General features: G+C 52.3%; 1 protein-coding gene across 2 annotated transcripts in view; it reads left to right on the top strand.

Moving 5' to 3' along the window:
• Positions 1-11811, top strand: part of ZCCHC7 (zinc finger CCHC-type containing 7) — a 211574-nt gene extending 199763 nt beyond the window's left edge. For both annotated transcript variants that reach the window (XM_061565264.1, XM_061565265.1), the window contains exons 8-9: positions 9252-9369; positions 9979-11811. In XM_061565264.1, the coding sequence (XP_061421248.1) occupies positions 9252-9369; positions 9979-10631 (771 nt within the window). In that variant the 3' untranslated portion in view covers positions 10632-11811. The remainder of the gene's footprint in view (positions 1-9251; positions 9370-9978) is intronic.
• The last annotated feature ends 3688 nt before the right edge of the window (positions 11812-15499 follow it).

The raw sequence follows: 15499 nt of genomic DNA, 5'->3' as shown, positions 1-15499 counted from the left end.
AAAAAAAAAGATTTCAAAAAATGAACGGTCCTGAATTAGTTCACGCTTAACGCGGCCCGACCAGCGCTACTCATCCGAGTTTGACGGCAGCCGGTCTCTCTGTCAGCGCCGGTGGAAATAGGGGCGGCCGCAGGGAAGGAAAGATCGCATGGTTGCGGGGGTAGGGGCTGCGGCGTACGCGGTTGTTTGGGGAGGGTTCCAGTCAGTTTCATTATCAAGTCATTAAATTCAAACTCGTCCGCTCCTTCCCAAATGACTTTTGACCTCATCTCCACGCGAGGGTCTTTCGCGGCAAGCGGGGAGTTCACGCTCCGTTAACGAGAGCTCCACAAGATTGGCGTGTAAGCCCCCCCCCCCTACGCCATGAGGTTCCGAGCCAGCACCACGGAGAGCCTGGGTTCGACACTGGGGCACTCGCCCGAGAGAGAATCGTAGGCTGTCTCGAATGTGGGCAACATTGCCCAAGCATCCCATGCAAGGTCAAAGTCAAAGCATCTCCGTGCTAAAACGAGCAAAGTGTGGCCCTAATATCCATTGTGACCCTGAGCCAAAGGTGGAAATTTAATATTCCTATGGTCAGACCCATTCTGTCCATAGAATAACCAATATTGACGTCCCACAGAGTGGTACTCATTTTATTGGCCCCGTGGAGATGATAACCAGGAATTGAACACGTGGCCTCCAATTGTGAGTCGCACACTCTGCCACAGTGACACGGCAACAGCACCTTTCTTGGTACTCGCTGAACACCGAGACCCAATGAGGCTTTACTTGAATCAAACAAAATAATTTGTCTTATTGTTGTCGACTGACAACCTTATGAACGTCAGCCTTCGTTGCCTTCGAAGCGGAGAGTAGTCGGCGATCGCAGGCCCAGCGCGGTTCGTGACGCACGACTCGCCACCGTCGCTACCCTTGACTCTCGCGCATCGGCGGCGGGGTAGGACGCGCCGGGGGTGAGGGGGGGTGGGTGGTGCGGGAGATCTCTTCCTGCCCCACAGTGCCGATACCGCAATCGGGACACCGTGGGTGGCGAACGGGGAAATTCATCCCAAAGGCGAAAAATAGGCGAGCGAGCGGGGGCCGTGTTTTCAGTCCCGACAGCCGAGCACTCGCTGGCTCGCGGATCTGGTAGCCGTTAATTCAGTGGCGACGCTCGACGCCGTGGGGCCCCTTCGCTCCCCCGCACCTCCTCCCCCCGCGCCACTAAAGCGCGCGGCGTCGATCACGAGCCGCGAGAGGTTCGATCGCGGCCGAGCCCTCGCTCGCTCACTCCCCGCCAAGTCCCACGATTGGTCTGCGTTGTGTCAGGCGGGGAGGTGAGGTTGACTGAGGGGGTGGTGGGGAGGAATGTGTTGGGGGGAGGGGAGGGGAGGGATGGAGGCACGTTGGCCCCGTGCGCACAGTCATTGCACTCATCTGCAAAATTGATTGTTCATTAATTAGAGGCACTAATGGCCAATGAGATCATCGGTTACTGCCGCTGGTGATGAGTGTCTGCTAACCGGTTCCGGTGAACATCTACATAATTTGTCTTCTTGGCATCATCATCATCGTCGTCGTAATAATCATCATCCTTGTCATCACCGAGTTCAATGAATTCCCTCGCCGTTATTTAAACGTGTGAGAGCCCATTCATAGCACAAGCCAATTTTTTGTTAAAGCAAACCTTAGTTCGCAATGTTATGCACCAGAAGTTCTTACAGGTATTTTATTTGCAAGTTAGCTGGGGCAGTAGTGATTCTGTGGTTTGAGATTATGGCTCCAACCATGGAAATGTGACATTTTCACCAACGCGCTGGTACCCAGCGGGGATTAGCACCGAGGGAGGCTTTTTGACGTTAGAACGTTCGCAAAGTGACGAGTAGCAATCTCGGTGACGTGTTGCCGATAGTCCACAAACCTTCTGAGGATGATAGAATGAGTACTCTGCACGTTCACTGTTGGGATCTAGGCAGTGACACGGTTACAGAGTGTGGCCGACTTTCGTGAATTAAGCCACAATGTTGAATGCCTGCCATGGAGCATCGTGACACAACGTTCGAATGTCCCTGTGTGCTGTTGGCGAGCGCCTGGTCAGACCACCACGGCACACTTTGTGAGGTGGCCAGGACCACGCCCGCCCCCATGCCTCCTTTGTCTCCCACATTTTGACTCCCACCACGAGTCCCCGGCCAGGCAGAGGACTACGTTGCCACACTGTGCCAACCACGCAGACAACAAGAGTGCGCAAAGCAAGTGGACAGGTGCTGTCCGTGAGCACCTCTTTGGACTGGCGAGGGCACGCAATGAGAGTTTTCACAGAGAGTCAAATCCAAGTCCCCAGCTGCCTTTAACTCCCCAATGCTGAGGGTTATGCACCGCCTCCTCATGTACCCACTTAAGGCGGAGTCAACCTAGGGGCGGCACAGGCCCGGGGTTCAGGCGATCACCACTGATGTTAGCCGTGGCCGGGAATCGAACTCGGGCCACCGATTTCATCGGGCTACCACGCTGACCACGACGCTGCCGCCCCCCCCCCCCCCCGCAGTTACACGCACGCGCCTATACCCAGCCCACGTTTAGATAACATGTGCTCTACGCTCGCGTCATTCAAGGTCTAAATCATTCTTCGGCCTCGTTTTCAGTGACGAGACTCATGTAATTGAAACCGTTATTAATACGGCTCCGCTCACAGGAATCTCATTACTTCATCCGTCAGCAGTGACAGGCTAATTTCGGCATCCTTTATTTAACCAGGTGAGAACCTTTGCACATTCATTATCTCTTTTGCAAGGGGGACCTGAGAAGCACAGAGACGAGAAGTCAAGCCCCACACGGACAAGAAGAGTCCGAGATGAAAAGCTGACCCCCCCCCTCCCCCCACCCATTACAGCGTTCCTCTCGGTGGCCTTGAGTTAATGTCGCGAATTCCACATTCCTGTGTAGATGGTCACTCTCTCTCAGATGGCCCACTGTTGACTTTCTACAAAGTGTGGTGCTCATTGTATTGATGTTGGGAGGAATGGTGATGGGCCGAGTGGACCTTTCGACTGCGATTGGGCTGCGTTGGCCCTCATGCTAGGGACTTATTTCCACCTTTTTCAAGCTCTTGTTGAACCCTCACGCGGTACATTCTAATTGTTAAATCTATCTGTCAGTGGAACTTCAACTGGCTTTTGTCAATAATTATGTATAGTCATTGTTATTAGTTGCTCAGGATGAGGGAGGGCCTTGCTCAAGATATTTGGTCAATTCCTTGTCGAGTATCTGCGGTCCGATAACTGTCCATAGTAATGTGGAATTCCGCGCACGCAATCCGGTCTCACCACTCCATCTCCTCAGTAGTCATCCTCTTGCAGGTTTGCCTGCAACTCCGTTACAAGTCTTGTCCACCGCTCGCCAATCTCTGTATTCCGCGTGGTGTTTAGACTTTTGTGGAGTTTCCTCCAGAAACTTTATTTCTACCACGTGCATGGTGCTCGCTCAAGAACGTTGCCCTTGCGATGCAGGAGCCTTCTGCATTGCAATGCAATGTCACTACAATGTCTATGAACGGAATGAGTTGAACGTGTAATATTCACTCACTTTATAAGGAGTTAACGTGTAAAATTTTCACGTGTCATTGAGATGAAAACACGGTAAAAATATGAAAGCAAAGAGCAACAGCAGAGCTCTGTGGACTTGCCGGTCCCGTTATGAGGACGAGCAGCGTTTCAAGTTGGCCAGCGGCCTTCGCCGACTGAGAACGTTTATCCATTTTACTACGACGCACGAGGAGGAGAACGTGCCAGGCGTCAGTCGCTCGCTCGCGCGACCGCGCAGAGCTCCGCCCATCAAACGTCCAAACCTCGCAGAGCGCGGGGCAGCACCCGTCCCGAGCCAGCGGGGTGGAAATTCCACATCCCTATGCCGGGAGGCAGAGGGCCGCCGTGGCGGTGTCGGCCGCGTTCCCCCGCCGCGCGGTTTTCGCGTCGCTGTGACCCGGTGCTCCGTTCCTAAGTGCCGCGCAGCGGAATTGCCGTTCCGTGTCACCCCTCCGCCCCCCCCCCACCCCCCGGCACCTCCCGCAGGCTAACGATGATGCGCTTATAATTATTTACTGGCTCTGGGCCGCCGCCTCTTCCTCGCCGCGGCAGCAGCGGCAGCGGCAGCGGCAGCGGCAGCAGCACATGTTTTACACGGGGCGCTGGTTCACCGCATCCCGTCGCCGCCGATCAATGCTTTGTGTTTAACGGCGGGGGAGCCCACCGCTCGTGGGGCCAGGCCGAGACGGACGCTTCTCTCATTCGCTAATTGTCTAGGTTTCGTTTTTACGGGTTTCGGAGCACGATGTCGCCGCGGAGGGGTTTGTTGTCGCCGCGCGTGGGGGTCGGCGCGGGGTCAAGTTTTGAGGAATTTGCCATGGGTTGCGTCGGGATGGTTGTGGTGGGGGGGGGGCGCCACGGTGGCGAGATGTTAACTACCTTGCCTGGTGTACAGGAGTTCGCGGGTTCGATCCCAACCCTGACGCCTGTTGTATATTTGGAGTTTGCGTGTTTTCCCCGTGGTCGTGTGTGTTTTTCTCCAGGTCCTCCGGTTTTTCCTTCTGCATTTAGAATCATGCGGTTAGAGTGTTTGGCTGCTATACATTTCCACATGATGAGCCACTTCATTGAGCTATCATTTGTGGCCAGGTCGCTTCTGAAAAAGAGCTTTTATAGCTCAGTGGGCCTTACCTGGTAAAATACAAAAATTGTTTAGTTTCTAGTTTTTTATTTTGTGTGTTGGAGTTCCACATACATGCATTCATATTGACTATTTCCACTGGCATATCCGAGCCGCGCCTGTGCCGGGCCAGCCTGTTGCATGTCAGCAGTGCCGCAGCGTAGGATGTCAAGACGCATGTAGATGATGTTGGTGGTGACGCACACGTAGTGTTGTCAGCGACAGCCTCCTCGGGTCGGACACGCACAGTGGCAACACGAGAGGCTGGCGTAATGCTCGTGGCCAGGCTGTCCGATCGCTCGGCAACCAATTCGTCGATTTTGCATTGCTAGGAAATGCAGTTGTGTGCAATATGTCCCAAGCCTTGCAACGTGCCACCAGATGATTGACAAAGCACACGAGGTCATGAGCCATTCATTATCGGCCATGGTCAATCCACCGCTGGATGAAGGTCGCCTTCCCAAGCTGCCACCGAGTAGTTTCATGCGTGTCAGTGATCGCATATCTTTAGAAATCATCGCACTCCGAGGGCGAGGCACGCAAACCACTGTCCATGTTAGTTGTCGGTTCGAATAGCTATCGGCTCATTGCGTACAAGAGCCCAGTTCATCGCAGGTGGCCGGAGCCTGAACTCAAGCCACCGACCTCAGCGGTGTTCCTCTCTCCACTGTGACATGGCCACCATGAGGCCGCTTCGTCACCGGCAGCGTGGTGCCTTGATCGGGGTGTTCCACTCACAATCAGGTCACAAGTTCAAATCTTGGTCAGGAATCATCCCAGCCCATTATCCCTACGTGGACACTAACATACGTGAGCAGAGGGTCATCCTACGGACAGATTGGCCCTGTCATGATAATGTGGAATGTGTCTTCCCCAACACTGCCTCACTTGAGCCGGGAGACCAAAGGCCAGCAGTCATGTCCAAAGATCTTCACCGTGTCCACTCTGCTGCGGTGGACGGTGATCTTCGGCCGGAATGTCCCCGCGAACAATTCTGAATGTCCATCGCTTGGCGATGTAGGCCTCCGCGGTTGTTCCTTGGCTGGTAGGGCCGGCGCGTTGGGGCTGGGCAGCGTGGGTGGTGGGGGGGTGCGCTCGGAGGAGTGGGCTGGCAGCCCGGGCTCCGTGATGAAATACTGCGGCGGGCGGATAATTGTGCGCTAATGCGCGAGGCTGCACTTATTACCCGCACCCGTGTCATTAGGGCCCGGGGCGCGGAGAGAGCGGTTGGTGACGCGCGTGCAGAGAGAGAGAGAGCGATGGAGAGCATGGGCAAGAGAGAGGGAGAGAGTGCGAGCGTGCGAAGGGAGGAAAATGGATTTGGCGCCGGTGCTCCATGCATCATAACGACACCGAGTTGTGCTTTTAAATGCAATACGATACAACTTGGATGTGGAGCATCTCAATGTGACCGTGTGCCGAGACGGGTTGCACACGACTGGAGTGCAGCGCTTTGCAGGGTGAGATTGGTGGATCATGTGGAGAGCACCGTGTGTTGTGGTTTCTGAGTGATGGGTGCGCCTTCATGTGCTTGCGGGTTTTCCACTGTGTACCTTCGACACACCAAGAACACGAACAAAGGCGTTGCCCAACATTCCTAAGCAGGACCCTGCCAAAAAGGAATTTTGCGATGCTTTGCTTTGCCAGATTAAGGACAGTGTTACCTGAGATTCTTTACCAGGATTGGAGATGTGGATGTGAGCGCGAGCAGGGGGAATCCGGACAGGGAAGGGGGAAGGATTTTCATCTTAATGGAGAGTTTTTTAAGTTGAGTTGGGCCGGCACACGGGAAGAAACGAAAGGATGACGCAGTCCGGATGAGAATGAAATGAACGTTCGGGGAAAAAAGTTTTGATTGCAGGCAGAGGAGAAGAGGAGCCCGGAATGGAGGGCGATGTTTTATATTGAATCACTTTGGGCAGGGGTAGGGAGTCTGCCGCGTAGCCGGGGGAAATGAGTCCCAGACGCTCGCCCTCCTGCTGCCCTCCATCATCGGCAGCAGAAGAGAAGAGGCGACCTCCCATCGTGCCGAGGTTGTCTGGGATGCCGACGGGAGGGCGCGGGGGAGGGGGAGCCGCAGCGCGCGATGTTCTATATTTAACGTTAATTTTATGTTTCGTTTTATACCGTGAAGGCGCGTGGCGCTGGGCGGTATTTGTGGATCGTCGGCCGTTTGGCAGCAGCAGCAGCAGCAGCAGCCCCCGGGTTCACCTGCGTGTCAAGACAGCCCCGGCACTGCACCAGCCGCGGCCCGGCGTTGCCGATTAATGAAATTACTTCTGATGCGGCTAATTATTTCGCCCGGGCTTTTAATTAGCTCCCGACCAAGCTCATTACGGCCCTGCCAAATTCCATTATTCCGGCGACAGCTTTATTAGTTTGCGCGCGCGCGCGCTCACTCGCCCGCTCGCTCCCCTCCATCATCGCCCGAGCCCTGCCGATACGAGAGAAAGCTCATTATTCTGGCAGGTAAATTGCGCTGTCAAGGGACTAATTGGTAGCGCCGCTCGGCTGGACTGACTGCTGGACCAGCGGGATTTTTAACATGATAATCATTCACGCGTTATCTTGTTGGACGAACAAATGCTCCCAGGACTTGGGCTTCCCAACCAAGCGTTACTGACGAACGCTTCTCGCTCTGGCCCGCTGTGCCCGTGCCACGGCCACCGTGGCCCGTTTGGCGAGAGGAGGTGGGCGCCAGATTAAGAGGGGGAGACGCAACGCGAAAAGCGGACAGCTGTTATTTTGTGGTAAATACCCGGCTTGCGCGATTCACAGGCTGTCGAGCGCGAGTGGGGAAACTTCCCTCATGAGGAGTAGCGCCGAGGGTTACGGATCTTCAGGGGCGCCGCTGCAGCCCCCTTTCATGATGTCTCGGGCTGCACCGGAGCCCCCCCCCCCCGCCCCCCCCCTCCCTCCCCTCCCCGATCACCCTCGACCTCCCAGCCACGTCGCCCTGGCCATGTCGTCGCGTGGTGCATTCTGGGAGCAGCTGCCTTCCGTTCGTCCATGGAGCCCAGTGCACAGAGGGGAATTTGAAACCATTCCGAACAGAGATCACCGTCCACCACAGCAGAGTGGACATTCAAGATCTCTGGACACGGCTGCTGGCTTTTCGTCTCCCGGCTCAAATGAGCATTGGGCAGTTATGGTAGCACTCGTTATCCCGGAGCTGGGATTTAAGAGATGCATTGGCTGGTTTATGTTTTTTTATTATTTTACAGAAGCAAATTCTTAGCTGCCAAGTATGTCGATGATAATTATGTAGATTGTGGCTGCGTTGTCTCTCCCTTTGAAGAAGAGGTGCCATTGGTGCACGGCTTGGGGGGAATCCCAGGGCACATTGCAAGCTGTGACCCCGCGGGGAGCATTGCGTGTGCGGGACTGGAAGGGGTCAACGCAAAGACTGGAATGTTTCCTGCGAGCTCTTGCAGCCAGCATCACCGTCCCCTCCACCCAAAAACTACTCTACAGTACTGGGTTTGGGACAAACGTTTGCCATGGACCCTTAACCTCGGCCTAACGCTTGCGTAGTGGCTCAACAGTCAAGCGAGATTTTGGTCGGAGGTTGACATCGTGCTTCCAGGGTCGATAAAATAGGTAACGCTTTGTAGGCAAATTAACAGGAGTCCTATGGATAGACTCACCCCTTCCATAGGAATGTGGGATTTCCACCACTGGCGCTGCAGGGATCTAAACAGGAGATGAGCACCACTTGAATGCTCATGTGATCAGGACATCACCCAAGGACTGTGTAGGTGGGTGAGTGCACTTGTGACTTTAGTGGCATCGTGGTTCCCACACTGCCCCAAAATCTCACCGACGTGGGTTCAATCTCTTGCCATAATACGCAGCGTGAGAGCGGTGGCACTTTCACCCTGGTCTGGACCTCATCTAGATCAACTCGGCTTTAAACGAGCACTTCGTGTTGTGCGTTAACTTGAACACCGGGGAGATGAAGGTGGGCGGGTGGGCGTGGTGCTGACCTCACTAAACTATTGGGTGTAGGGTCAACCTTAATAAAAACCTAAACTAATTTTAATTTGACCAGGTAAGGCTCACTGAGCTATATATATAGCTCTTTTTCAGAAGCGATCTGTCCACAAATGATAGCTCAACGAAGTGTCCTTATCATGTGAAAATGTATCGCACCTCACTATTCACTATTTTCCACTGGCATATCCGATTTGCGCTGGGGCTATGCCGGCCAATGCCGGGCCAGCCTGCTGTGGGTTAGCAGTGCCTCTGACCTCTCCCACGCAACGTAGATGATGACGGTGACGCGCACTCTGGCCGACGGATACACAACACACAACACACACTTCATCAGCGCTCCGTGGTTTTGACTCAGTAGATGCCATTATATCGATCTTCTTTAGGTGCTATGATGTCAGACGCATTGAACGCGCGCCATTATCCCCTCCCCTGGACCTGCTTGGCCCCGAGCCAAGCAGGTCCGCGGTGCGATTCTTGCTCGGCCCGGATGTGCCAATAGAGAAACTAAGGTGGTAGATGAGGCTAAACATGAGATCTTTGTTTTGGTGTGCGTGTTCGTGTGCGTGCAGGAGTGCGTGCGGAGAAGGATGGATCTGTACATATACCCCACGGTGCCCTTCGTCTGTCATTACGACAGCCCTCACGAATTCCACCTCAGGGAGAAGAGATTGCAGAGGATAGCCAGAGGTGCCTCTTCAGTGTCGGGTTCTTACCCGCGAGCACGTGTGCATTTCACCAAGCGTCGCTACAGCAGGGCTCTTCAACGATATTTTCCATCGGGCCACGTAATAAAATTTGCCGAGGCCGTGATCGACACCGGGGTGCCGCGGTGGCGAGACGCTAACTACCTCGCCTGGTATACAGGAGGTCAAGGGTTCAATCCTGACCCTGACGCCTGTTGTATATTTGGAGTTTGTATGTTCTCCCCGTGGTCGCGTGGATTTTTCTTTTGGTCCTCAGATTTTTCCCCCCACACTTAGAAACAGAGTATTTGGCTGCTAGAAATTTCCACGTGATAAGCCACTTCATTGGGTTATCATTTGTGGCCAGGTCGCTTCTGAAAAAGATTTATATATCTCAGTGGGCTCTACCGAGCTATCATCGCCACTCCCCGCACTGGCTGGTGCCGAGTCACCTTGTGCCGAAAAGGGGCAGCTTCCAATGGGAATGCCCTTGAGAACGCTTTAAATGGGATGTGATGTACGGCTCTCGTGTGTTGCCGAGGCAGCCATGTAAATGTAAAGATCATGAAGATGATGATCATTATTATTATTATTATTTCCCTGTGCGTAACAGAATTGCGGGAGACGGGCCAGCTGCAGGAGTCTCTGCTGAACCCCCTGAAGCGGCGCCGCCTGGAGCTCGAGGCCGAGCAGGGCCTGAGCCAGAAGCAGCGCGCTCGGCTCAAGGCGCGGCTCGACCGCGCCGAGGAGAGCGAGGCGGCGCGGCTCCACCGCAAGCGGCAGGAGCTGCGCGCGCGTCGCCACGAGCACTACGTGCGCCGGACTGCCGGACTTCCGGCGTGCGACGACAACGACGGCGACGGCAGCTCGCACCGCCCGCACCACCGCCAGCACGGCCACGACCGCCGCGAGAAGCGGGCCCGCGAAGCGTCGGCGGCGGCGAGGGGAGAGCGCAGCGAGCGGGGATTCCAGAGGAGGGCGGCCGTGGCCGATGAGGGCTACTTCCCTGCGGAGGCTGTCGAGTGGCAGAACGACAGGAAGAGGAAGAAGAAGGAGGAGATAAAGCAGAGGTTGAAGTTGAAGGCGAAAATGAAGATGAAGAAACTGAAGGAGAAGAAGGCGCGGCGCAAACACGGGGGGGGCGGCAACGAGGAGGAGGGAGGCAGCGCGAGCTCCGTGTCGGCGTTCCTGCCGCCGTCGAGAAAGAAGAGCAGGAAGAAGCGCGCGAGGGCCAGCGCCAGCGCCAGCGAGACGTGCGTGGAGTGAGTCTCGCGTGTGCAGAGGTTCCTTAACCGGCGATGCGGCATGCGGGACAAACTCACCACCGTGGCACGGCCAGCTAACATTTCACGCTCCGCCTCATTTAGCAAAAGGGCCGTTACCAAATCACGCTGTCCTAACTCAGGTTGAAAGTATTAATGCGTCGGCTCCGTCTGTCTGTTTGAGACGCGGAGGGCACGGTAACTCTCAAAGTTGATCCAATATCCAGAAATCTTCACTACCCTATAGCAAACCAGCAACATTAATTCAAGGGTTGCCCTACATTTGGAGACGAACCAGTGATAAAAGGGTTCACCTTGGTGCTTGCACCTGAATGGCCAAGATGCTCACACCTCTGTACCTCCCCACCGATGATATGATCACACGTGTTGTGATTTTGCTATGTCACACACCATCCGCCCTGTGACATCATAACTTAATGCGGCTTTCCGAGGACAAACACATGTTAGAAAGCATTGCAGAAGCCACGCATGTGGATTGTCTTCCTCCTCTTGTTCTTGCCCACAGTTTAATGCGATCGTGCCATCGATGTCACAAGACGTGGGTGCCAGATGATGATCCATGTAGATCTCTCGCAGAGCATTGCAAACCTTCGTGTTCGAGCGAAGGCCCACGGAATCAGATGTAGCAGAACTACATCTGAGATCCCTTTAACTGACCTCCGGTCCACGCAGAAGGGGGGGGAGAGCACTTTCACAACGGCTATACCAACGTAAATTATTTCCTTCACACATTATATCCTCACAGCTGTAATGTAGCCAAGTTAATGTGATGGCTTTTTGTAGTTGTGGGTGACCTGACTTGAGACCATCCATAGGGGTGCCACGGTGGCGAGATGTTAACTACCTCGCCTGGTATACAGGAGGTCATGGGTTCTATCCCGACCCTGACGCCTGCATATTTGGAGTTTGCATGTTCTGGCCGTGGTTTCGGAGATTATTCTCTGGCTCCTCCAGTTTTTTCCCTCATTTAAAAACGTGCGTTTACAGTATTTTGGCTTAACACGTAGGCTTTCGCGACCAATGTTATTCATAATCAACGTTTTTGGGTTTAGATCGCGTTATTTATAAATGTGTCGTAACCCTCCACCACCCGACACGGCCAATCAGTAAAAATGTGTCACGTTGACAAAGACAAATAGTTCACTGCTTTAGCCCACCGGTGTGTTGAAGCAATTGTAAATGTTGTTGCTTCAACACACCGGTGGGCTAAAGCAGTGAACTATTTGTCTTTGTCAACGTGACACATTTTTACTGATTGGCCGTGTCGGGTGGTGGAGGGTTACGACACATTTATAAATAACGCGATCTAAACCCAAAAACGTTGATTATGAATATTTTGGCTGCTGTAAATGTCGAAATGATGATAAGCCACTTTGGTGAGCTATCATTTGTGGTCAGATTGCGTCTGAAAAAAGAGCTACATAGCTCAGTGGGCCTTACCTGGTAAAATAGAAGATACTTGTAATAGTTGTATCAACTCGCTGCACTTGAGGGACCCTCGCCTGGTTAAAATCACAGGCCTAAAGTCTAACGCAGGATGTCAGCGGTGCCAGCTCTCTCATCACCCCAGCCTCCTCGGTTGTAACACAAACCCGATTCTTCCTTTGATAAATCTCCGTATTCTATAGCGGTGCCCACGCTGGAGGTGGTGAGGTTTTTGTTGTTTGCGGTTTGTGCTTGTGCACTGCTGCTTACACAGTCGATTGTTTTTATTATTTAATGGGAAACATGTGAGATGCGTGAGAAATAAAATAAGTCAACACAAAGTGAGTTTACAGTAAAAAAAAGAAGGCTGATTGCATACAGAAGTCTCAGGAAGGCACGTAAAAGATTTTAAACGAAAACGTTAAAAACATATAATTTGGAAAATGCCTGATGGGTACGTGTACTTTGTTTGAAAATATCTTTTGTTTGAAAATATAGTATGTGCAAAGTCCAGTTTTGAGAAAAATTTCTGTAAACAGTTTTTTATTGTAGTAATGTTTTGACAATGAAGTCAAAAAATAAAAATAGTTAAATTCGCAGAGTGCATTGTGTGTTTATGTGCAATAGGTTTTCTTTGAATGCATTTATTATTACAAAGCAGTTACATTTGCGTTCACAATATTCTGCTGAGTATGACGTCTGTTCACTCGGTGAATTTTCACTTGGAGCAACGTTTGTCAAGACAGCATTGAGAATGTGTACATCACTGATATTATTACTACACATGGCTATATTTTCCTATCGGGCTATAAATTAATATGGAAATGCACACATCTGCAATTTACACCGAGTGGATTGAATTATGATGTTGTGTTTATCTGCAAAGTGGTGTTTGCAAAACAAAAGATCACGAGCCATGTGAGCTTTTCCGACTGGCTATCGCATCACCGGTAACATGCCATTTGTAAATATCAGAGTGATGAAATGTGCGAGCAGAAAATGACATTGTGTTCGGAAACGCCCTGGAAGTTGACACCACAGAACTACATCTGGGGTCACTGTAATTGACTTCGCTCGAACAACACCGCGCCTTTCTGCTCTGTGGAAGTGGCGTACCGGGCGATTGAGGGCCGCCAGGAGGTGTCCAGCACCACTGCTGCCCCCAGTGATGGGCTCGCTGTCCCAGGGCACGGGATTTTTAAATCCTTTATATTAAGTTTGCTTGCTTGCGTGCTTGCGTGCTTGCTTGCTTGCTTACGACCGTGCAAATCTTTCGGTCGTTTTTTAACCCACTTCCCGTGATCCAATCGAGCTGACATTTTGCACACAGACTCGTTGTGCGTGACAATTAATTTTCGTGAAAATAAATTTCCAAAATTTTACACTGTTTAGGGAATTTTTTAAAATATTTAATTACCAATTGCTTAATGGTGGCAGACAATCATCTGACCCATAGATGGCAGCCATCTCAAGCCAGAGGACGGGAGGACTCGAGCCGCCACGCATATAAAGGATTTATAGTGAAAAACTTTGTTTTTACGGGTAAATTTTTTTTATTGAAGTTTGCCAGCTCCTGGATCAGGGGGCTGGCAGCCTTGCGGCTCTGGAACCGCCATGCCGCTTTTTAAGGACTGCAGTGCGGCTCTTGACGTTGGAAAAGAATGGCTCTTATCTTGGTTGACAATCCCTGACCATGGAAGAGTCCAGTTGCGACTAGAGCTTGCATGCACTCATTAATGACCGCTTCGTGACGTGATTTATTAAGGACCACCGTCTCGTAGTCACATTGCATTACAGCGATTGAAATATAGTTTTTTTTTATTTTCCGAATTCGAAACAATGTCTCATCTTATTGTGTTGGTTGCCGACGCCTCTTCTAGATCGACTCCCTTTCCATGTCCCCACCATGACCCAGTCGCATTGACCCTGGTGCGTGGATGCCACGGTGTGTTGGGCCTGTGCACCGCACCTCAAGGGCCCAGATTTACTCTGAGATCCCTTGCAGGTTAAGCGAAAGTTGTTGGATTATGCATTCGTTTACACCTTTTAGCATCCAGACAGGTATAGGCTACAATCTTGATTTGAAGCTTTCGTGACTGCAGGAATTTCTACTCTTTGGTTCTTTCAGTCAAGTCGAGTTTAAAACCATCATGTGAATTGTGCTCAATGCGTAGTTTTGTACGTATTTTTTTTATAATCAACTCGTGACACCTGAGAACCTAATTCAATCAGATGTGGCTGGTGCCGAGATTCTAACCCAGTTTGTCAGTGATTCAAGGTACTATGCGAGTCATTGAGCTCACCGAGGGCACCCATGCTGAACAGAGGCAGAACACACAAACTCCACACCCATGCGCCCGAGTCGGGGATCGAGCCCTAAATCTTTATTGCTGTGAGACGCGAGTGTTGCTACTGCGCCAACCGACGTCCACTGCATCCACAATGAATACAGCGTGCCAGAGGTCGCAACCGGGTACCCGATACCCGTACCCTACCCGATACCCGGCTACCCGTACCCGGCCAGGTACGGGTACCCGTTTGCGACCCTGGTGCGGCTGGGTACGGGTAGGCCGTGAGTCACTGGTGAGTCACCGTTTGTCACTCATTTCGGGTAGGGTACGGGTACGGGTAGGGAACGGGTACCCATTTGCGACCCTGGTGCGGCCGGGTACGGGTAAGGAATCAAAACCCATTTGCGACCTCTGCAGCGTGCCCCGCATACAACCCCCATGGACCCGCATGGCATGGAGGCCCTCAATTAGCAGTGGATTGACACAAAATGACCGCTCATGTACACGTGCGTAGTCCATCACGCCAACAATCTCGCAAGATTTCTTTGCACGGGTTTCCGATATTGACCGCCGATGTAATATGAGCCTCTTGAAGTGAGCGCTTGAGTCCACATCTGTCAGGTCAAGCCCGTGTTTCCCCCCCCCACTCAAGTCGACACGGCGGCGGTCGTGTCGGCAAAGCCTTTTTTTTGTTTCGACAGAGGAAGTTGTGTCGCCACGCTTGCGTCGACATAACATATAATAAACGTTTTTGGGTTTAGATCGCGTTATTTATAAATGTGTCGTAATCCTCCACCACCCGACACGGCCAATCAGTAAAAAAGTGTCACGTTGACAAAAGACAAATAGTTCACTGCTTTAGCCCACCGGTGTATTGAAGCGTGAAACCACAACATTTACAATTTGAGTACGACGTTTCGCTGGTAATTGCATCCAGCATCATCGGGCAATTCTGGCGATTCTGGCGAATTGCCCGATGATGCTGGATGCAATTACCAGAGAAACGTCGTACAACTCAAATTGTTAATGTTGTGGTTTCACGCTTACACACACCGGTGGGCTAAAGCAGTAAACTATTTGTCTTTTGTCAACGTGATACTTTTTTACTGATTGGCCGTGTCGGGTGGTGGAGGGT

Source organism: Lethenteron reissneri, chromosome 34, assembly GCF_015708825.2.
Source record: "Lethenteron reissneri isolate LAM-NWPU_2019-01 chromosome 34, ASM1570882v1, whole genome shotgun sequence".
Taxonomy (NCBI): domain Eukaryota; kingdom Metazoa; phylum Chordata; class Hyperoartia; order Petromyzontiformes; family Petromyzontidae; genus Lethenteron; species Lethenteron reissneri.
This window is presented reverse-complemented; position numbering and strand designations above follow the sequence as displayed.